At 49.6% G+C, this 20,997-nt stretch overlaps 1 protein-coding gene across 1 annotated transcript; it reads left to right on the top strand.

Annotated features, from left to right (window-relative positions):
• Positions 1–1,318: 1,318 nt before the first annotated feature.
• On the top strand, positions 1,319–19,905 carry PGD (phosphogluconate dehydrogenase). Its single transcript, XM_031962890.1, has 13 exons — positions 1,319–1,454; positions 2,744–2,819; positions 3,245–3,424; positions 6,874–6,939; positions 7,817–7,935; positions 11,069–11,138; positions 12,511–12,645; positions 13,842–14,031; positions 17,702–17,832; positions 18,337–18,470; positions 18,952–19,051; positions 19,204–19,326; positions 19,419–19,905. The coding sequence occupies exons 1-13, from the start codon at positions 1,447–1,449 to the stop codon at positions 19,536–19,538; spliced, it is 1,452 nt and encodes a 483-aa protein (XP_031818750.1). The 5' UTR covers positions 1,319–1,446; the 3' UTR covers positions 19,539–19,905.
• The last annotated feature ends 1,092 nt before the right edge of the window (positions 19,906–20,997 follow it).

Below are 20,997 nucleotides of genomic sequence, written 5' to 3'. Positions count from 1 at the left end.
TTTATTATAGAGGAGCTACAGCCAGATCTCTCTTTTAACTAACACAGGAGGACCCTGACTCATCAATGTCCAACCAGGATGTTTCTTGGTTCCCAGACTAATGCTCCTTCTATAGCACAGTATGCTGTTTCTGAGAGAGGGCCAGTTCTAATCTCAGCCCTCCCACCTCACCTAAACAAGTCAATCAACAATCCCCTTACGGGCACCATAGATAATTTACAAAAGAGGGAAAGAAATATAAATTACATAAATGTCTAAATTAATAGTTCTCCTCTCCATCTCTCAACTCCAGGCATTTTCTTGGGGATGATTCCCGGCCTGGAACGCTCTCTCTCTTGGTTTCCCTGGCTTCTGTCAAGTCTTTCCTAAAATCCTCTCTCTATAAGAAACCTTTTCCCAATCCCCCTGCATTCTAGAGCCTTCGATCTGGCGATAATGTCCAATTGATCCCATCGCTATCTCGTTTGTAGATAGCTGTTTGCCTGGTGGCGCAGGCTCTGTTTTGTTTTTCCTTGGTCCCCAACGCTCAGCCCAGTGCCTGACACACAGTTGTTGCTTAATAAATGCTTATGGACTTAGAGGATTCCCTTAGATTTACTTGTTGCATTTTTTAAAGATGTTTTAGTTTTTAAACCAAAAGTTGCCGCTCAGGAAAGGCTTCCGCTGAGTAAATCAAGGTGCAAAAGAGGCGCAAAGGAGGCAACGGCTGAGGGGCTGGCGAGTAGAAGGGAGCAGGCCCGGACGGTGCGGGCCAGCCCTGGGGTGAGGAATCCCTCCTCCCGGGGGATGCTATCAGATCGCCGACGCTGGCTCCTGATCACGCCCGGTGTTTGCGGAGTACTAGGGGCGCCCTGCGGACTTTTATCCAGTTCATGCCTACAACACCCCTAAGGAGGAGCACCACGAGCCCGGGAGCTTGGGTGACTCACCAGAGTTCACCTGGGACTAAGCGGGCAACCCTAACTTCAGTGCATTTTCCGCGGCTCCCCGTCCCGGAGCTCAGTGCAAACTCCGGTGCTGTCAAGGGATCATCCCGGGGCCGGAACGCTGGCTTCCAGCCTAGTCTATCCTCAGCCCGGGCCGACTAGGTTACGAGGGAGGAAAGAACGCGGCCACCGGGCCAAAGGGGACGGACCGAGCGCCCAGCCCCAGGGCCCTTTAAACGATCGATATCCTCGGCTTTCCACTGATCCGGCACCGGCCCGAGGGCGGGGCCTCTCGCTCTCAGGCGGCTGGCAGGCGCCAGGACGAACCAATGGCGCCGCGGCGCCTCCCCGAGCCCCGCTCTCTGTGTGGCCAGCGCTGGAAGGGGCGGGGACGCGGACGCCAAAGTGGGCGAACCGAGCCTGAGCTGGCTGATTCCGAGTCCGAACCTCGCGCGGTAATCTCTGTCTGGTCGCCGCTCCGGCCCTGCCCTGCCCAGCCCGGCCCGTCCTGCCCGCCGCCATGGCCCAGTGAGTGCCCGAGCCGGCCTCGGGGACCCCCAGAGCCCGGGGCCGCGCCCAGGCCCGACCCCTCCCTGGCTCCTCTCCGGGAGTGGGGGGAGACAGCTTCCCACGTGTCCGCCTTCCTCCGGGGGCCGGGGGGCCTTCTCCCGCCCTCCCTCCTTCTGCTTTCTCTCCCCCTCCCCTTTTGCGCTCTCCCTCCCCCCTATCCTTCCTTCCCGGGCTGGAGGAGGACCCCCTCCCTAAGCTATTGGCTGGGTCTGGGGAGCGGAGGGGGAAGGGGTAGTGGGAGAATCTTAGGAGGGGGAAGGGATGAAGAAGATTTTTATCCCTAATCTGACTGTTCTAAAGATGCGGACATTCGGACCCCCTCCCTCAGGGTCCATGCGCACCCCCAAACGGCTGGGGAGCAGTAATAAGCAAGAGCTCGCCTTTCTGGGCAGCCCTTCCACTTTTGCGGAGGACTTTTTTTGGGGGGGAGGGTAAACAGTTATAGCCTAGTGGATTCGACTAGTCCCCCTGGGGACCCCAGAGGATTTGAAGTTTGGACCCGACACTCCCTGAATGACCTCGGGTCAGTCGGGTCCTCAGCCTGAGCCTGCTTCCTCATCTTTACACTTGTGGTCCCCGTCTCCCTCCCTTGTTTCGAGAAAAAACACTTTATAAGCCGTAGGAAGCTGGCCATCACTAGAATTTGCTGGCACCATCTTACGGCAAAGGAAACTCAGTAAGTTTTGGAGCTGAGCTTTGCTCTGTGCGGGATAGCAGCCCGCTCGCTGCTCCTAATCAGACTCAAACTGTGGATTTCAGAGTACCTGTCTGCTCTTTGCCCTGATTCTTTGGGGAGACAAAGCAAAGCCAGATAAATTAAAAAACAAAAACCACCAAAGAACAAAATCAAGCTGCTGAGGTTTTTCCACAGCAGATAACTTAAGTACTTAATACATTGGGGTGGCCTTTTTCTAGGTTAATTGGTTACATTGAGACTCTGTGGAGTGACAGTGAATGATTAGCTAATTAAGCAGGGAAGACTGCCCCCACACACACTTAATTATACCCAGTTATGAATGGTAATGGTAGGAAATTGATCATAAACTAGAAAACTTAGAAAACATTGGCAAGAGACTCAAAGGGTGAGCAGAGATGACTGAGTTTTCTTCTATGCATTAGAAGGAATCTCCACATTAATTACAATGGGGTGTCCCTGCTAGCAGGGTCTAGAAAATGAAGGTTCCTCAATTGGGAGTGACTGAGTATTTTGACATCCTTTTCTCTGGTCTTTGCCCCATCTTTTCCAGAGCTGATATTGCACTGATTGGACTGGCTGTCATGGGCCAAAACCTCATTTTAAACATGAATGACCATGGCTTTGTGGTGAGTAGAGGAAGTAACACCTTTTTATTCTAGTAGCTGGTTGGTGAGTCCATGAGCAGGAGGATCAGGATTATCAGATATTTGGACGTGGTCGATGTTAGAAACAGTTTAATAAAAAAACAACAATCATTGCCCCTTTGTAGGAGGACTGGTTCTTTGGAGATAGTGACAAATGGTAGTTTTGCTGAATGAGTCTTTGAAAGTTTGTATCTTGAGCTCACTAAAATCCGAGGCCTAGGTGAATGTTGCAGGGCCAAATAGGAAACAGGCCTGTCTGAGCCAGGGTGCTCCAGTTAACTGAGCCCTGGACTGAGTGGCCTTGCAACTGTAACTCTGTGTAGATTAGAAATACTCTGAAACTGTTTCCACCCCCACCTACCCTTGGATTCTGAATCCTGATTCATGGCCAATTTCCTCCCTTGCAGGTGTGTGCTTTTAACAGAACGGTCTCCAAAGTTGATGACTTCTTGGCCAATGAGGCAAAGGGGACCAAGGTGGTTGGAGCTCACTCCCTGGAGGAAATGGTCTCCAAACTGAAGAAACCACGTCGGATCATCCTGCTTGTCAAGGCCGGCCAGGCTGTGGATGATTTCATTGTGAAACTGGTGAGCCTTGCTCTGAGCTGAAATCTCCTTCCTCCCGCCCTCCCAGATTTCTGTCGCATCTGCCCAGCCTCTCTCTAGCCTGCCTAGAAGTGGCCCCCTGGGCCCTCTTGGCCTAAGCTATCCCAAGGTTGATGAACTCTAATTAAGCCTCACCCACTCTCCTGGAGGGATTCCCTAGGTGTACTATTTAGTTGACTCTGGGAAACACCTCATTAACTAATCATAGTAGCATGCAGGCTCTTTTGTGTGAGCTTTATCTGTGACAGACTCCAAGGCCATAACAGACGTGCTTATTATCTCATGCAGTGACTCTATTGCTCACTTTGTCTTTTACTTGGCCCCCAAACAGAAGCACTGAATTTCAGTATAACTTTAAGTCAGTCATTCTCAAATAATTAGGAGCAAGAGCCCCCAGAAGCTCTTGTGCTAACCACGGTACGCCCCTGGGCCAGTCACCCGATGTCTTGGCCTTAATGAAAGCTCATCAGATAACAATTGTAAGTGTCTGCTCTATGCCAGATGCTGTGCTAAATTCTGGGTATTTGAGGACAAAAAGGAAAGCTGACCTTGCTGTCGCAGAGCTTTTATTCTTGCAGAAAATGCCCTGGATTTGGTATTAGGATTTATTCTTGAAAACTTTGTGACTGTGAGCAGGTCACTTCCCTTAGGATCATAGAACCCAAGCTGGAAGAAACACTGGGGTCATCTTATCTCAGCCCACACAGATGCAATTACGCTTTGCCCAGAACTATGAGGTAGCAGGTCAAAGAGCTTGGATTTGAACTTGGGTCCTTTCCCCATTGTTTTTGGCTGTCTCTGAGATTTCCATTGCCTCTGGTGTAAAAGGCGTGGTCTGGGAGAGGTGTCCAAAGCATCCCTTCCAGCTCTACCAATCACAGCTGGATGAGACTTAAGGAAGCATTTTAGAGGGAAAATAGCCTATTTTTTTAAATGGGGGAATTCTTAAAAAGTAAGCATTTTTGAGAATGGAGAAAGTAATAGCAACAGCTGATAGCCCTTGAAAGTTTGCCAGGGATTTTGCAGACATTAGATTTGGGCTGAGTACTGAAGGTCACATTATCTTTATTCTGGAGAGGACAGGAAGCTGGGGTTCAGAGAGGCCATCTCCTGCCCTGTCATTGCCAGAGGCAGGGAAGGAGCCAAACTTACCTGACCAGATTAATAAGGGTGTACCTCCCTTTAGTCATTACCAGAAGTCTGATGGAACTTATGGATCTTTCTTAGGAGAATGTTTTAAGTGCATAAAATCAAGTAGAGAAGATTACAAAGGAGATTGATTCTATTGAAATATAGTTTGTCAAACTAAAAAAAAACAGATCCTGGGTTAAGAACCCCTGATGCAGACAGAAGTAGTGAAATCCAGCTTAGAGAGGAAGTTCATGGCTTTGGTTTTCCTCCTCCGGCTGCCCTCTGGCTCTCAAAGGGCTGGGGCTGCCCTTGGCTTAGGGGCTGCATGAGTGCAGGATGTATAGCCCCAGCAGCTTTCCTAACTCCGAGGCCTGACTGAGGTGCAGATGTTGCTGGGCCCATGGGCAGCTTTGGGAGAGCAAAAGACCAGAGAAAGGAGACATGAACTTACCTTCAGGCAGTGGACATTCTGGGAGGTGCCTCCCTGGGAGGCGCATTCTGGCTAAGTCCTGCTTAGCCTTTCTGGTGAATGACCATGAAGGGGCCAATCTAGTTCCCCTGGTGTGTGAGCACGCCATGTGCCTGGCCAGCACTTTGTTAGGTTTGGGAGTCCCTAGTACATGGAATTGCTGTATGAGGTTGGAAGGTTCTGCAGCCCCAGGCAGGGAGGCCCTGAAAGCTACTGGGAAGGGCCCTCTTCTCAGGTGGACTGGGTGGGATTGGGCTGGGCAACTGAGACAGCTGTGAACCATTTTAGGGTGAGCCCTTTGTTGAGCACTTGGGCCTTAAGTTACACCTGTCTGTCTACTCCACTGAGGATGGGGGTAGGGAAAAGGGCATTACATGTTATTTGGCTCCTTTGGGAGGAACCCATGTATTCCAGGCTTCCAGAGATGTCAGTGGGGGACCATGGGTGTTTGGGGGATGTGGCTGGAAATGGAAGAGAGGGCTGAACAAACATTTTGGAGAATGTCCCAGAGGACATAGGAACAAGATGGAGTTTCTTCAGAAACTCTGGGAATTGATGGAGTTTATTATTGCTACCTTTTCCTCTGCCAGCCTATAGCAAGTGGTGACTCAGGTTTCTTCCTAGTGAAGCTCAGTTTCTCCCCCTTCCTGAGCCTCAAGGTCCAGAAGAGATGGTGTCATTAGCAGGGGGCTGGGGATACCTTCACTACCTGCTAGTGTCTCCCAGAAAGCCAGCGATGGCAGGCAGCAGGAGGTTTAAGGTCCACTTTGGTGCCTCAGGCCTCCCCTTCCTCCAGCCATTTCTAATGACCATTTGTCCTAGAAAGGGGACACTGGACCAGATCAGGTGGGCTCTGAGTCTTCCACATCCGATGTTCTGGGACATCCCTAGTAAATGTTGGTAAAACAGAGGTCTCAGTTGCCTTCCTTCTGCCTGATTGTGCCGTGAGTGGGAGAGAACCTGGGCATCAGGGACCTGGTCTGCCAAAGCTGGGTCAGCTTCTATCTGAGATTGGGGTTAGAGGGAGCATCTGTTCGGGCCTCATGGTGTTCTCTAAGCCTTTCTCTTTCCTTTCTGGCAGTTATTGGTAACAGATGATCAGAATCCTGCCAGGGACCTTTGTTTTGTCTCTCTAATGTAATGTGTGCGTTTTGTGATACTGGATCTTGACGTTATCCGAGTAGGCTGAAAGATCCATTTGGTATCTCCCTGAGCCCCTAGCATAGTGTTTTACACATAGTAGATGCTTTAAAAATGGGAGCATGAATTAATGGATGGCCAGTGGGAGAAACATCTGATCCTAGCCTCAGCTTTCTCCTGCCTCCTCTCAGTGTTAATCCAAATATTAAATAGAAACAGGGGCCACTAAACTGTTTGGAAGGATCCCTACAGCCCTTATGGTGACTTATTTTTTAAATGCAGTTTTCTATGTTCTATGGCATTTTTTGTGTTGTTGTTAAATCCCTCAGTTGCATCTTAATCTGATTCAGGGCAGACTTGGGATTCACATATGTGATACCTCTCTCTTAGATGATTATTGAGGCAGAAAAACCATGTGGAAAGAAGGCTGGCCTGGGAGCTGGGAGATTCTAGACCAGGAATTCTTAATGTTGGGTCTGTGAATAGTTTTAGGGCATCAGGGTTTGCCTTGTAAGTTTTCGAAACCAAACTTTTGGTTCTTTTTGCCTTTTCGCTAAAAGGCACAAGTTTCTGATTGGGTTCTCTTGATTTGACTTAGTAATCTCAGGCCACAGAGGTTCCATTGGTTTTCCTGGGAAGGCAGTTCTGATTTTAATAAAGTATTCCTCTTAACGCTTGGGTCTTGTTGCAGGTGCCCCTATTGGAAGCTGGTGACATTATCATTGATGGGGGGAATTCAGAGTACAGAGATACCACAGTAAGTATTTTTCTCTCCTTCTTTCCAAAGCTCAGGGTTTGAGAGCAGGACTGGGGCTGTCCAAGGTTTGTCCTTGATTCAAGCATTTATATTACTTTTGTTGTCTGAGGAGGAGTTCCCCTGCTCTGACCCAACATGATCTGTGACTCTTCACAGGAGCCCTTGTGGTCTGGCTGTGACGGCAGCACTGGCACTGACCACCTCACAGTGTTGTTTGGTTTTTAGAATGGGGTTGAGAGGTTCCTATTTTTGCTTTTGTATGCCGGTATCTTTGCTTTTTTTTCTTTTTAAACAGTTATTGATACATTTTATTTGTGCACTAGTCATTCCCCAGATGCTCCTCTCCATTTAAACTTTCTTTTATAACAGAAAAAAGTTAGGCAAAAAGACATGACAGAGTGGCCCATTGAATGAATGAGGCAGCTGCTTCACCAGCTCAGGGTTCTCCCCCTCCCTTCTGAGAGGAGGAGCTTAATTTTCTTTCTTGGCATCCTTATTCTGAGGCTTTCCACCAACTTCATCTGTTTGGAGAAATTAATTTATTTTTCTGGGGAGTCCTGTGCAACAGATTCCCCCTTCCCCCCCTCCATCCCAATGTTGTTCCCAGCAACATTGCCATGTGACATTAGGTGTGATCATGGTAGTCTATTTCGTGGAATCTCCCTCTCCCATGGGCCCATTCCAAAACCTGTCTTTGCTTCTCTTTATGCATTTCTAGGTGATTTCATCACTCTTGGATCCCTTTGTAATAGAGAGAGGGAAGGATCCTTAGAGGGCATAAGGATCATTCCCTTTCTTTCTTGCCCCTCGGACCCTGTCCTTGAGTAGAGAGGATCTTATCTGAGATGTAATGAAGCTCCTTTTCTTTTCCCTTCAGAGGCGCTGCCAAGACCTCAAGGCCAAAGGCATCTTGTTTGTGGGAAGTGGTGTGAGTGGTGGAGAGGATGGAGCCCGCTACGGGCCGTCTCTCATGCCCGGAGGGAACAAAGAAGCCTGGTGAGTCTGGTGGTCTCAAGCATGTAGTAGGTGCTTAACCCCCGCGAGCTTTGGAGAAGTCTCTACTTATGAATGAGGAGCAGGGTGTGTGGAGGTGTGCCCTGAGCAGGGAGGGGAAGGATCTTAGGGATCTTCTTTTTCACCCAGCCGGTTCACTGTTTTGACGTATGTCTTGTCAAATTCGTGTTCCTTCCTTAAATGGGGCCCAAACTGAAATACTCAAAAGGTTCGGCCTGCCCTGGACACTTGCGTGCCAGCTCACAACGGCCTGGGGAATGGCCCCTGCCTTTACAGCAGTACAAGCTCTGTATCTAGTGCAGATATAGGGGGAGAAGTGGGGACATTGTTGTCGAGTCGCTTTTTGTTGCCAAAAGAAAGACTCAACAGATGGGACAGAGCAGTCGCCCCTCCTGGGAATACCCAATCTAGTCTTGCTGCTCCTGTGCAGGGAAGGCCTCTGCTCTCACTGTGATCTCTGTAGATCAAAGACCCTCATTTCCAAAGAGCTTACATAAGTGCCTGGTGGGTGTGGCTGCACTGCCCCCACTCCATAATGCCACTGTCCTGCCTTCCTTCTCTCCCTTCCTGGATTGTGAGATACCCAGAGGGAGAGAGAGAGACCAGTGCTGGTTCAGGTTTCTGACTTCCTCCACCCAGCACAGTCCTTGGGACATCATAGGTTCTTAGAATACATTTGCCAAATGAAAGAATTAATAATTCTGGACAAATAAAGGGGAAAAGAGGAAAACCTTTGTAAAAGGTTGGTGGGAATGGAGGGCTGGGAACAAAATCTTAAAAAAAAAATTCGAGTATCATCGAGCTTTGGAAGAAAGTGGGAGGGAGAAAGGGGGAATCAAAACTGAAAATTGCAAATGATTTAATTATATATAAAAATTAGTCTGAGGGAAAAGATCACCACTGAGACTCCTGAAAAAAGAGACAGCCAGATACAGGAAGACAGAGACGGAACAGAGGAAGAGAAAATAGCAAAGGAAGGATCCTTTGTGAGGGAGCTAGAGACAGGTAACCTTGTTTTCTCAGTTTGATTCCCTAATGGTATAGGATGGAATATGCATATTATCAGGGATGAGAAGGCTTCTCCTTTTTATTTTTAAATTATAGTTTTATTTACAAGATATATGCATGGGTAATTTTTCAGCATTGACAGTTGTAATACCTTTTGTTCCAATTTTTCCCCTCCTTCCCCCTACCTCCTCCCCCAGATGGCAGGTAGACCAATAGATGTTAAATATGTTAAAGTATATGTTAAATCCAATATATGTATACATGTCCATACAGTTATTTTGCTGCACGCAACGAATCAGACTGAGAAGGCTCCTTTCTAACTTGTCTCAGTCTCAAGGGTAACTTTGGGGAAGCGGCTTTTATTTAAATAGGGAAGTTCTTCAGGATATTGAAATCAAGAGGAGGCAATGACATTTTTCAGAACTGTTGGACCCAAGGTAGTGGGGAGGGAGGTCAAGATGCCTGCCCTCCTCATGGTCCCTCATGTTAACTTTTCTACCTAGTGCTATGGGGAAAACTGCAACAAAGATCTATGGGAAAGATTTGGGGAAAGGCACTGAAATTCAGAGATAGAGCAGTGTTAACCCTTCACCTTATGTGTTAGCTATTCATCTCCTGCCAGATTTTGTGATTTGCTTCAGACCAGTCCCATCTTGCCCCTGGAGGACAGGAACTGTATTCATTTTTGTCTTTGCATCTTTAGTACTTCGCTGTGTGCTTTGTACATGGTAGCAGCTTGATAAATATTTGTTGACTGGAACTGCTCATCAGGCCTTCCCCTGGACTGGTCTGAAGGAGTCCCAGAGTAGCCAGTATTAACAACTTTAAAAAATAGTTGTCTCAAAATGGTGACTATTATGTTCAACTGGGGAGAGAGTCATCTACATTTTTTTCCTCTGAATAACAGATCTTCTCCCCTCAAAAAATTGGTTGTAAAGGCATGGTTTTCTTGAAGGGAGAGGGATGCGGGAAGAAAATTAGATGATGTAAAAACAAAAAATGTTGTTAAAAGATTATTTAAAACATGCACACACACACACATACACACACAATCTTGAGTTCTTACATAGTTGGGACAACCCTTGCTCTTTACCCAGATTTCCCTTGGTGAGATTAAAATACCATCTCAGCCTTGAGGGATTTACCTTGGGCCACCCTGGAGCTGGCATTGAACTAGAATTACAAAGCAGAGGGATTTTGAATTAAGTTTTTGCACGATTAGCCCAGCAGGAGAAGAGGGCTGATTGGGGAGAAAGGGACTTTTAAATTCTTTTGCAGCTCTGTGTCGCAGCTTGTTCTCTTGATAATCAGTTCAGCCCAACCCGGTTTTTAAATGTTTTGTTGCCTTGTTTTTACGTCCCCTTCGTTTCCCAGAATATCACTCAGTCTCCAGCCTAGAGCATTCCCTGTCCCAGAGACCCCCACCTCTGCGAGGGCTGCGTATGCTCCTCATACTCCCTTAGTATTTACATTGTTGCAGGCAGCCTGTGTGTGGATTTTCTGGCCCTGGTTGCTCCACTTTGTATCACTTCATGTATCTTTCCTTCTTCCCTGAATTCTTTAGTCTTCCTACATTAGGGTACACACAGTCTCTCTGGCCTGGTTTTCTGGCAGGTTCTGGGGCTACAAAGACAAAAATGAATCCATCCACATCCTCAAGGATCTTACTTTTATTGGGGGAAATGGTACATCTGGGGACTAGTGGATGGGGAGGAAGTAAATGCAAATAATTGGGGTTAAATTAGGGGGAGTGCTAGCAGCTGGGAGGAGTTTATCCCATGGGGAATTCCCAATTCTTTGGAATGGCCGTTTCTACCCAGAAGTTTTGTCTTTAGCTTTTGAAATAGTTCTCTGCCCCACCCTCTTTTTGGTTGCTGTTTCTAAGGGCCCCTGGGAGCTAAAAGAGGGACCTGCTTAGTGAGTAATTGAAAAACACTTTTTGGTTTCTGGGATTATCCTACAGAATTGTTCCCTAAATGGGGGGTGGGGGAGGCATCTCTCCCTGTTCTTTGGAAGAAAGAGTTCATTCTTGGGACTACAAAGTGGTGGGGGGGAAACCTTGGCCCCCTCTTTCTGGCTGCTGAGTTTACTGTGTTCCTTTCCACAGGCCCCATATCAAGACCATCTTCCAAAGCATCGCTGCCAAAGTGGGCACTGGGGAACCCTGCTGTGATTGGGCAAGTACCGGGTTGTGCCATTAGAGCTGGGGCTGGGAAAGATGGGGCAGAGAGGACTCCAGAGCTGCATGGGGCAGGTCTGTAGCATGGCAGGTTCTTAAACTCCACAGCTGATAGCTGCTGGAGCAAGAACCCACCTGGGGATATTCTCAGGAGAAAGCAGGCGATCTAGAACATCCATGGGGCTCTGGATAGAGATGGAGAAGCCGGCACCTCCCACAACCTGGTCTCTGGTCATGGTCAGATGAGACAGGGCTTTCCAGGCCTAAGTGGAGGGCACCTCAGAGGAAGAAGCTGAGGTTTCCATGACTTCCTCATGGGCAGCAGAGCCAGCCTTTGACACTAAGTGCCTAAATTCTGGATCCAACTTTCTTTTCCCACTTCACCACATTGTCAGATCTATGAGCTCTTATACAGATGGGGAAACTGAGGCCAGGAGGACTCTGTTTTTCCCAAAGTCTCAGGGTTATAAATGTCAGCTGTGATTTGAACCTAATCCTCAGCTTCCACATTGTGTTCTTTCCACTGCACTTCAGTGCTTCCCTGTTGCTGTTAAAACATGCTTTAACTTCCCTCCAAGAGCCCATTCCATGTTCTAGGACAGGAGGCCAGCTTGGATCCAAAGAAGAGGGAGGATTCTGAGGATATGCCTGGGGAGGTTTAGAAGCTGGCTGGCCTGGGCTTGGCCCTGACCCTGGGCCTGACCCTGGCCACTCCTGCTGACCTCATTTGTCTCTTGGCCCTGTAGTAAATCTGCCCTTTCTGTTTAAAGGAGGAACAGCCCTTGTCCTAAGTGAAAGTATGGGGAGAGGCTGCCAAGGCCCCAGTTCCCAGCTAAGAGTCATCCCTCCACCCTGTGCTAAATTGCCATAGAAACCTTTGTGCTGGGCCGTGGGCCATTTCGGCAAGAGAGGAGCAGGAATACTGGCTTAGGCCTGGGACTGAGAGAGCAAGACCAGAAGCTTTCTCGTCACTGGCCTTTACCACAAAGGGTCCTCAGAGATGATCCAGCCTAGCCCCCTCATGTGACAGATGGAGAAACTGGGGCCTGGAGAGAGGACGTGGCTATCACTGCACCACCTAACTTGTTCTCATCCCAGTCCTGTTGGTTATATGGTGTCATGCGTGTCCCTTAGCCTTTCTGAGCCTCCGATTCCCCATCTGTAAAAAAACAAAGCTGTAAAAAAATTAAGCTAGACGACCTCTCTCATAAGGGACCTAGTCACACAAGCAGTAAGACAGTGGCTTCAAGTCTGTCCTTAGGAGCAGGGATCTTGGAGTCGGGGTTAGGAAGACTCATGTACACAGTGGCGGCTCCCTTCCGTGCTCCAGCAGCCTTCCTCACGTTCTTCTGGTACCTGCTCTCTGCTAGGTGGGAGAAGAAGGTGCCGGTCACTTTGTCAAGATGGTGCACAATGGGATAGAATATGGAGACATGCAGCTGATCTGTGAGGCCTACCACCTGATGAAGGACATCCTGGGCATGGAGCACGAGGAGATGGCCAAGGTGGGTCTGGAGCCCGGGCCTGGCTGTACGGCAGCACACCCGCTAATGAAATGCATTTGTTTCTGCTCGCTGCTCTCTCCTTTGGGTATGTTATCTCCCTATTAAAATGTATGCTCCTTGAAAGCAGGAATTGGCATGGTGCTCCGCATAGAGTGAGTGCTTAATAATTGTCTTTTCAGGCCTTTGTTTTAAAAGTACTAAATGTTTTTGTTTCCATCATGGCAGAGGTAAGGATGCCGTCTCCGTCATGGTCCCTCTCTCAAGATTTTTGGGTTAATTATTTTTCTTTGATAGGAAAGGCTTCTCTCTGATGGGGGGGTGGGGAGGGGGAGTTGGGAAATTCCCATCAGCCTTCTTTGTCCATTCTCTCTCATCTTCTTTTCCTCTTATACTGAGTTTGGATTTGTGGGCATTTCCTGGGGTGAAAGCCTTTTTTTTTTTTTTTTTTTTTTTATGCAAATTGGAAACTCATAACTCAGTGCCTTTAGAAGTTACCTGGGAAACTAAGAAGTCACCCAGTTCAGACTGTTATAGAGGTAGAATCTGCTCTTCGGGACTCCAAGACTGGCTCTGTTCTTACTTTTACCAAGGATCAGTGCCCATCCACTCTGCATTTATCTTATATGTTCTGCTCTGTACGAGTTGTCTATTCCCCTGAAAGGGGAGCTCCTTCAGGACAGGGGTTTCTACCTTTTTTGTATTTTGGATGCTGGGCACACAGTGCCCCAGGCCACAGGGTCTCTCTTTTAAATAACATTTGTGTGGTGTATTAAAGTTTGCAAAGCATCTCACAAAGACTGTCTCATTCGATCCCTCCCACAGTTCTGGGATCACCACTGTAGATATTGTGGCCATGATGAACTCAGAAAGGTCAGGTGACCTGTCCAGGTGTGAGGCCAGAGCCGAACCCTAGTCCGCCTACTTCCACTCTAGCATTCCATGTGTTCGATCACTCTTGGTCTGTTCTTCCGTGTTTATTCTTTTCTTACATTGCAACATTTGATAAGATTCTTTTCCGTCCTTGCCTCTTTTCCTCTGGCTCTTGTGGCTGAGAATGCTCGGGAAGCTGCTGGCACTGAGTCCGGCAGGATTTAAAAATGGAAGTGGACTATCTGGTTCGGAAGACCGGCCACAGAGTACCTGTTGATCTCATCATCATTTTTATCCTTTCGTTTCTTCCCACGTTCTGTATTTAGGTCTTTGATGAATGGAATAAGACAGAGCTGGACTCCTTCCTGATTGAAATCACAGCCAACATCCTTAAGTTCCAAGATAGTGATGGCCAGCACCTCCTGCCAAAGATCAGGGATAGCGCCGGCCAGAAGGGCACTGGGAAATGGACGGCCATCTCTGCGCTGGAGTATGGGATCCCTGTGACCCTTATCGGTAATGCCCAATACCCTTTCCTTTCCCCCTTTTTTTTCCCCACCCTACTGCCCCCATTCTGACCTGTTGGCCTCCTGGGGGAACTTAGGCAGGTTAGAAAGGCAGGGAAAGTTCTTTTTTAGAACTTTTGGGTAACTAGGATGAACCTTTTTGCTTTTCTTACCCATAAAACTCAGAAACTAAGCAAGAAGATCTCGTCTTAAGGTCCTTCCAGCTTTAAATCTAGAGATGCATGCTTTTCATCCCATTACTTTTGGGGCAGATGTTTTTAATCACTTATGACAGGGATAAGTTTTTAAATTGGTATTTTGTCTGATATGGGAGAGTCATGAGCTCTCTACATGAGCACCTATAGCATCAAAGATTGCGTCTCAATTTAAAAAGATACACAAAGGACATTTCAGCCATTTTCTCTCACTTTAGCCCCTTTCTTCTCCACTCTACATCAATTCTAGACATTTTTGATGCTTTTTGGCTCTGGGGCCATCAGGGTGCCATCCTCTCTCAAGAGAATATTTGGAATAGCTTTAGTCTCTCATTTGGCAGCAGCAACTCAGAGGAAGAACATCAATTAGGGAGGGTCTGGGTCTGAGCTGGGCTCTGGGGTTTCCCTTCTATGTGATCTTGATCATTTACTTCCCTCTGCTGGGCCTAAATTTCTATATTTGTAAAATGAAGGACTTGGAAGGGGCAGCCTCTGAGACCTGGCTAACTCAGAGTTGATGTGTGTAAGACTAGAGGTCCCAGCCTAAAAATCAGAAGGCATTGGAATAAGAACTATGAAAGTATACCATTAGGAAAGGTTCATCATCAGTATTTGTTGTTAATATGTATACAGTGGTTCAGGCATCTCCAAGCCCTTCCCATACATCCCCTTGCTCCTTTAGGAGACAGATGATTCAGGTGTAATTCTCCAGCTGTATAGATGAGGAAATTGAGGGCTGGAGAAGTGAAATGTTAACTTGCCTCGGCCCACGAGGCAGAGTGTGTGGACCCTGGAAGAAAAGAGATAAGGGCAAGAGAGAGGGGACACGCAAAATGGAGGCAAGTCAAATCATTCTGATCAAGCCTCATTTTAATGGGTGCAATAGTACAGATATATATAGCAGTAGAAAAGAAGGCAGGGTTTGTTCAAACACAGTACAGGGTGGGGGTCCTAGACAAAGGGTTGGTATCCCGCCCAAGGATGAGCTGCTTAGATGTTTCTGGTGGCAGGAAGCTCTAGGATGTGATTAGGGGATGCCTAGATATCTGCCTATTCAAAGTTAGGATGTGATTAGGAGATTCCTATTCAGGAAGTCGTTGGTATAATGTGATTAGGAGATTCCAACCTATTCAAGGTTGGCCTTATGTGGCTGTAGATTAGTGCCAGCTCCCCACATTAACTGTAGTCACACAGTTGGTCCACCAGCATTTATTAAGTGCCTACTATGTGCCAGGCTCTGGAAATTCATAAAAAGAAAAAAAACTTTTCCTAGTCTCAAGGTGCTTATATTCTAATAGCAAAGACACCATGAATGTACCAGCTGCATACGTGGTAAATGAGCAGCGATCTGAAAGGGGAAGGCACTAGCAGCCAGTGGGGCTGGGTGGCTGGGCTTGAACTGAGCCTAGAAGTAAGCCTGAGGTGTGGAACCGGCACATCCCGAGTGCAGTGACTGTGCAGGCAGGGGCAGGGAAGCTGCCTGGGTGTGCCGTTGGCAGTGAGGAGGGCACAAAAGGTGGCAAGGGCTTTGAATGCCAAAATGAGGATTTTGCATTTGATCAGGGAGATTTTAGGGAGCCACTGATTTTTATGTAAAAGAGAAATAGCATGATCAGACCGGCCCTTTGGCACGTGGCCGGAGGCTGAGAATCCAGGGGAAAGGTGATGAACAGGTGAAGGAGGTGGCGGCTTTGTGTGCGGAGAGGAGGAAGGGATCCAGTCAGAGGTGAGGTCTAAGCTGGCTTAGCCCCTGCTTTTAGCCAGCTAATCCCACACTGACATTGTCAGCTCTCATCATCTATAGAGCTCTCTGTCCTCGCAAGAGGATTAAGTGATATTTTTCTCCTCTTCCCCGCCTTCCTTCCTCTTGGATCATTTCCCTACCCTGCCAGGTTGGCATGCACAGAAGGGAGCTGGCCACGGCTCAGCCCAGCGCAGGCAGATTACCGGGGAGAGGAAGGTCCCCCTGATTGAACACAAGCATAGAGATGCTCAGGGGCGCCTTCCGGGGCTTTCCTGGTTTTGTCCGGTCTTTGGGCGAGGGCGAGAAAGGCTGGGGGTGCGACCTCTGGCTCCCTGAGCAGATGAGGAAGTGAAGGCCCTTATGCAACCCCTGGGCGGCGGCTCCCTGGCTCTCATTGCGCCAGGTAGCTTACACATCTCCCTCCCCACAAATGCCAAGTCATCCTGCATTAGCAACGGGGGCCCCTGGGGCCCGGCTGGGAGACCCCTGGGTGGGTGTTTGCTCTCCGGCTGTAGGGGAGGGGCCGGTCCCAGACTTAGCCTCCCGTCTCTGCCCGGGGCATCGGCCCAGCTTTCTCAGGGGCAGCAAACACACACTTGCCTCCCTCCATCTGCTCTGGTTTCCCAGCCCCAGTGAAGAAACGTGAGAAGGTGCTTCCCACTATTCCTTGCAGGGAGGGGGTGGAGGGCGTAGGGCTCATGAAACACTGAACACGTGGTGGAGGTTTTGGTATGTTGTGCGGCCCTCTGAGAGGGAAAAAACATGCAAGGGAATTTAGGTAATAGGTGAAAAAAGATACAAATGGGTTTTTTTGGTAGAAAGGAGAAAACAATTAAAAATCCCTGATGGCTCAGCCCCAGCCCTTCTCTCCTGGTCTCCCTACGCTGTGTCAGCTCCCAGGGGCACAGCGTTACACAGGGGACGGAGAGCTGCAGCGAATGGCACATATTCCCCAGCACCAGCCATAGTGGGGTGGCTGACGATAAGCCCACTCCCAAGTCAGGCAGACCTGGGTGTAAGTCCTGCTGAAACACGCTGGCCGTGTGTCCCTGAACCAGCACCAATGAGGCCAGACCCTGAGAGAAGCAGGATCCTCTTGCAAACCCACAGTTCCCCGTGGGCCCCTGTTGTTATTTTTCAAATGTAATATTTTCTGCACTTTATTCATTTCAATTTAGTTTGTTAAACATTTCCTAGTTACCGGTAATCTGCTTTAGGCCACAGCCAGGAGTGTTATTGGCCCCTGGGACCTCTGGATTCAGTTCTCTGTGAACTTGGATTTTTAAAAAATATCTTTAGAAGTTTTCCAATAGCATTAATTTCCTTTTATAATTCTTTGTATCTCATGCACTTAAAAGCATTCCTCTGACAGGAGACTTGGGCTTCCCTGCCTGCTGGAGGCTCCATGACACAACCATCTGCGAGGGCCTGAGAAGGTGCCGGCCGCCTGAGCAGAATCCCGGGTGCCGAGGCGCTGGGGGCTTGGAGCCTGCCTCTTGCCTTCTTTTCCCTGTGACTGCCCTTTGAATTTTCCATTGATTTCCATTGAGATTCCCTATACTTAGAGTGGAAGATGGGTTCCTGCCGGAAATTAGCCGCCGCCAACGTGGTGATGGGAGCCGAGGCCCACCTTGTCCCTCGCTGGCTCCCCGTGCCCGGCCTGCGAGCTGTGGCCCCTCCCTGAGCGGGATCTTCAACATCTTCCTCTTGTTTCACTACAGGAGAAGCTGTCTTTGCCAGATGTCTGTCATCCTTGAAGGATGAGCGTGTCCAGGCCAGCAAGAAGTTGGCAGGCCCCCCAAAAACTAAGTTTGAGGGTGACAAGAAATCATTCCTGGAAGACATTCGAAAGGTAGGTCTGAGGAGAGGTCCATGCTTCTGTGTGTCATCTGGGCAGAGGGTGGAGCAGCGCGTGTGCTGGAGACATGGGTCAGACTGTCTGGGACGTGGTCCTGGCCCCCGTGGCCTTCCTGCCATCTTGGAAAGGCCGTTGTGTTGCCCGAGACGGGGCCAAAGGCACGTAAGGATGATCTCTCCTTACAGATGAGGAGGCCGAGGCCCTGAGAGGTGACCTGTCCAGGGAGATCATGGTGGGTATTGGAAAGGGTCCTGGAGGTTCTTTGGTAACTGGAGTCTCCTCTCTGGGACTCGGTTTCCTCATCTGTAAAATGAGGGGCTCAGAGTAGAATGCCTCTCAGGTCCCTTCCACTGTCTCTGATCTTAGGAATAGGCCAGCCAGGGCTGGTGGGCTTCCCTGCCCCCTGCTCACTTTCTGAAATCGGGACCTGCCAGGGGCCAACCGGCCTGCGAGAACCTCTGCTTCAGAGCCTGCCTGAGTCTTGTGTTTCCCCCCCAGGCCCTCTACGCCTCCAAGATCATCTCTTACACCCAGGGCTTTATGCTTCTGCGTCAGGCAGCCAAGGAGTTCGGCTGGACGCTCAATTACGGTGGGATCGCCCTCATGTGGAGGGGCGGCTGCATCATCCGCAGGTGAGAAGGCTCCCCTGGCCCCCGGACAGGCCGCCCGCTGCGGGGGTCATTGTCCTCTCTGTCACAGACTGGCAGCTGTGGTGGCTGTGCCAGAGCCCCCGGAGCCTCTCCATGGCTTCTCTGCCAGTCCTGCCACCTGCTGTGGGGGTCAGCATCCTCTCTGTCACAGACTGGCAGCTGTGGTGGCCGTGCCAGAGCCCCCGGAGCCTCTCCATGGCTTCTCTGCCAGTCCTGCCTCCTGCTGGTTGCGCTTTGTTATTGGCAGCGGCCCAGGCTCTCAAACTGTGTTTCCCCCAGTGTTTCTTTTAAATGGCCACAAACTGTAACGTCCGGTCCTGGCCACAGATAACAGATTGAGAACTGATCCTCGCTCCCTGGGGCAGAGAGGAGAGGGGCTGCGGGTGTGAATGGTGCATGCGGCAGCTGGCCGGTCCCTTCCCCGGGCTCAGGGCCCTGGTTCACTTGTCCCTTGGTTTCTCAGCGTCTTCCTGGGGAAGATAAAAGACGCCTTTGACCGGAACCCTCAGCTCCAAAACCTGCTCCTGGACGACTTCTTCAAGACCGCAGTGCAGAACAGCCAGGTGTGTGCCCCGGAGGGGGGGGAGGAGGGGGGAGGGAGGTCGGAGCTTGTTCTCTGAGGCCCCCCGCGGTGGGGGAGGGGGCAGCGGTACTCTGGCTTGGACCAGGTCTCTTCCACTTTTCTGAGCAAACCTGCTTTGGGTTTCCTGCCCAGGACTCCTGGCGGCGGGCGATCAGCACGGGCGTGCAGGCTGGCATCCCCATGCCCTGCTTCACCACTGCGCTTTCCTTCTATGATGGGTACAGGCATGAGATGCTTCCCGCCAACCTGATCCAGGTAGGTTCTTGGGCCCGGGGCGGAGCAGTCCTGAGGTGGGGGGGAGGGGCGGTGCTGGGCTGTGATCACCACAACTTGTTTCTCTCTTCCAGGCTCAGAGAGATTACTTCGGGGCTCACACCTATGAACTCTTAGCCAAGCCAGGACACTTCATCCACACCAACTGGACGGGCCACGGGGGCAGCGTGTCTTCCTCATCCTACAACGCCTAAGCACGCTGCAGACTCCGCAGACCCGGCACGTTCTGTTGCCCTCCTCAGCTTGCGCTGCGTCTCTTCCTGTCCCAGGCTCTGAAAATCCTCCCGTAGGGTCTGCCCGGCGGCCCTAGGGAGACCCCTCCTGTGCCCTCTGCCCTTGCTTTCTTAGAACTTCTAGAAACTGATCGTGGGAACAGCGGCTCTGCCCGGCGGCCTGCCCCGGCAGCGGGGCATCGAGGCAGGGAACAGGCTCCCGGAGGGCGGCAGCTTGTCCGTCATGGCTGGGCTCTCTGGGGGGACGCGTCCAAACTGGAGTCCCGGTCTCTCCGGCACGGGAGAGTGATCCCCGTTTTACCTTTTAATAAAAGCACCATCCTATTTACCCTTTGGTCTCCAGCCTCTTAAATGCCACCATCTCAGGCGCTCCGAGTCACAGACGCTCAGCCACCATCCGGACCAACCCTCTCAGGCATGAGCCGGCCAGGGCTCTGCCAGCCATCCGGCCCTGCCCCAGGAGGGATCCCGAGCTCCTCTGGGGTACCCAGGCTGCCCCCTTGTGCCAGGGCACCGCCTGCCGCTGGGCCCCTTGTCTTGGCCAGAGAAGGGCCCCTTGTCTTGGCCAGAGAAGGCCCCCACCAGGCCAGCCAGAGTGGAGCGGATGGGACCAGAGATTCAGGAGTTTGCCACGCTCACACGGGTGGGGAATGAAAAAGTCTGGGATGGGCCAGGCTCCTCTGACGGCTTCTCCTTGCCTTTGGGGTCTTCATTGGGGTCCTTGTAACTCTCAGACAGCCTGGGATGAGGCTCGTTCATCATCCCTCGTTGTGACTCTGTTTTTCTTACATTTGGCCTAATTTTCTTTTAATTTGTTTGGGGTTTTTTCTCTTTCAAGAAAGCCTGGGGGGAGGATTCTGGGAAGATGGTGGAATAGGTTGGTAAATTTCAAGCTCTCCCAATTTCCCCCACAAATAGAACAAATTTGCCCCTCAGGGCAATTAGACTGGCAAAAAATAAAAACTTGGGCAGAACTGGGGTCCTGGTACAACACCTGAAGAAAACTTGAGGCACCATCCCCCCACTCCACAATCAGAGGTGCTTACACTATTACTTTTAAAAAATAAACCAGCAAAAAAGATAGAAACCTTATAATGGGAACAGGGAAGAGCAGGGTTTGTCTTCAGAGAAAGTCATTGAAGTAAAAAAAAAAAATTTCTACTCCAAAGAGTAATGTGAAAGGGTTCCTTGCCCAGAGAGAATTTATAGAAGAACTCAAAAAAGAATTTAAAATCAAATAAGAGACCTTGAGGAAAAACAAAACAAAAAAAATCCAAGAAAAATAAGATTATGGGAAAAAGTTGACCAACTAGAAAAGGAGCTAGAGAATCTCAAAAATGAAAATAACTGAAAATTAGAATTGGACAAGAGAAAGTCAGTGAAGTTTTGAGAGAACAAGAAATAACAAAACATAAAGAAT

This window comes from Sarcophilus harrisii, chromosome 3, assembly GCF_902635505.1.
Source record: "Sarcophilus harrisii chromosome 3, mSarHar1.11, whole genome shotgun sequence".
In the NCBI taxonomy this organism is placed as follows: Eukaryota; Metazoa; Chordata; class Mammalia; order Dasyuromorphia; family Dasyuridae; genus Sarcophilus; species Sarcophilus harrisii.
The sequence above is the reverse complement of the archived record's forward strand: the minus strand, read 5'-3'. Positions and strand labels throughout refer to the sequence as shown.

Coding starts and splice junctions, on each gene's coding strand:
- PGD (XM_031962890.1), top strand. Junction 7,936..11,068: donor GGAGGGAACAAAGAAGCCTG/GTGAGTCTGGTG, acceptor TCCTTTCCACAG/GCCCCATATCAAGACCATCT. Junction 14,032..17,701: donor GATCCCTGTGACCCTTATCG/GTAATGCCCAAT, acceptor GTTTCACTACAG/GAGAAGCTGTCTTTGCCAGA.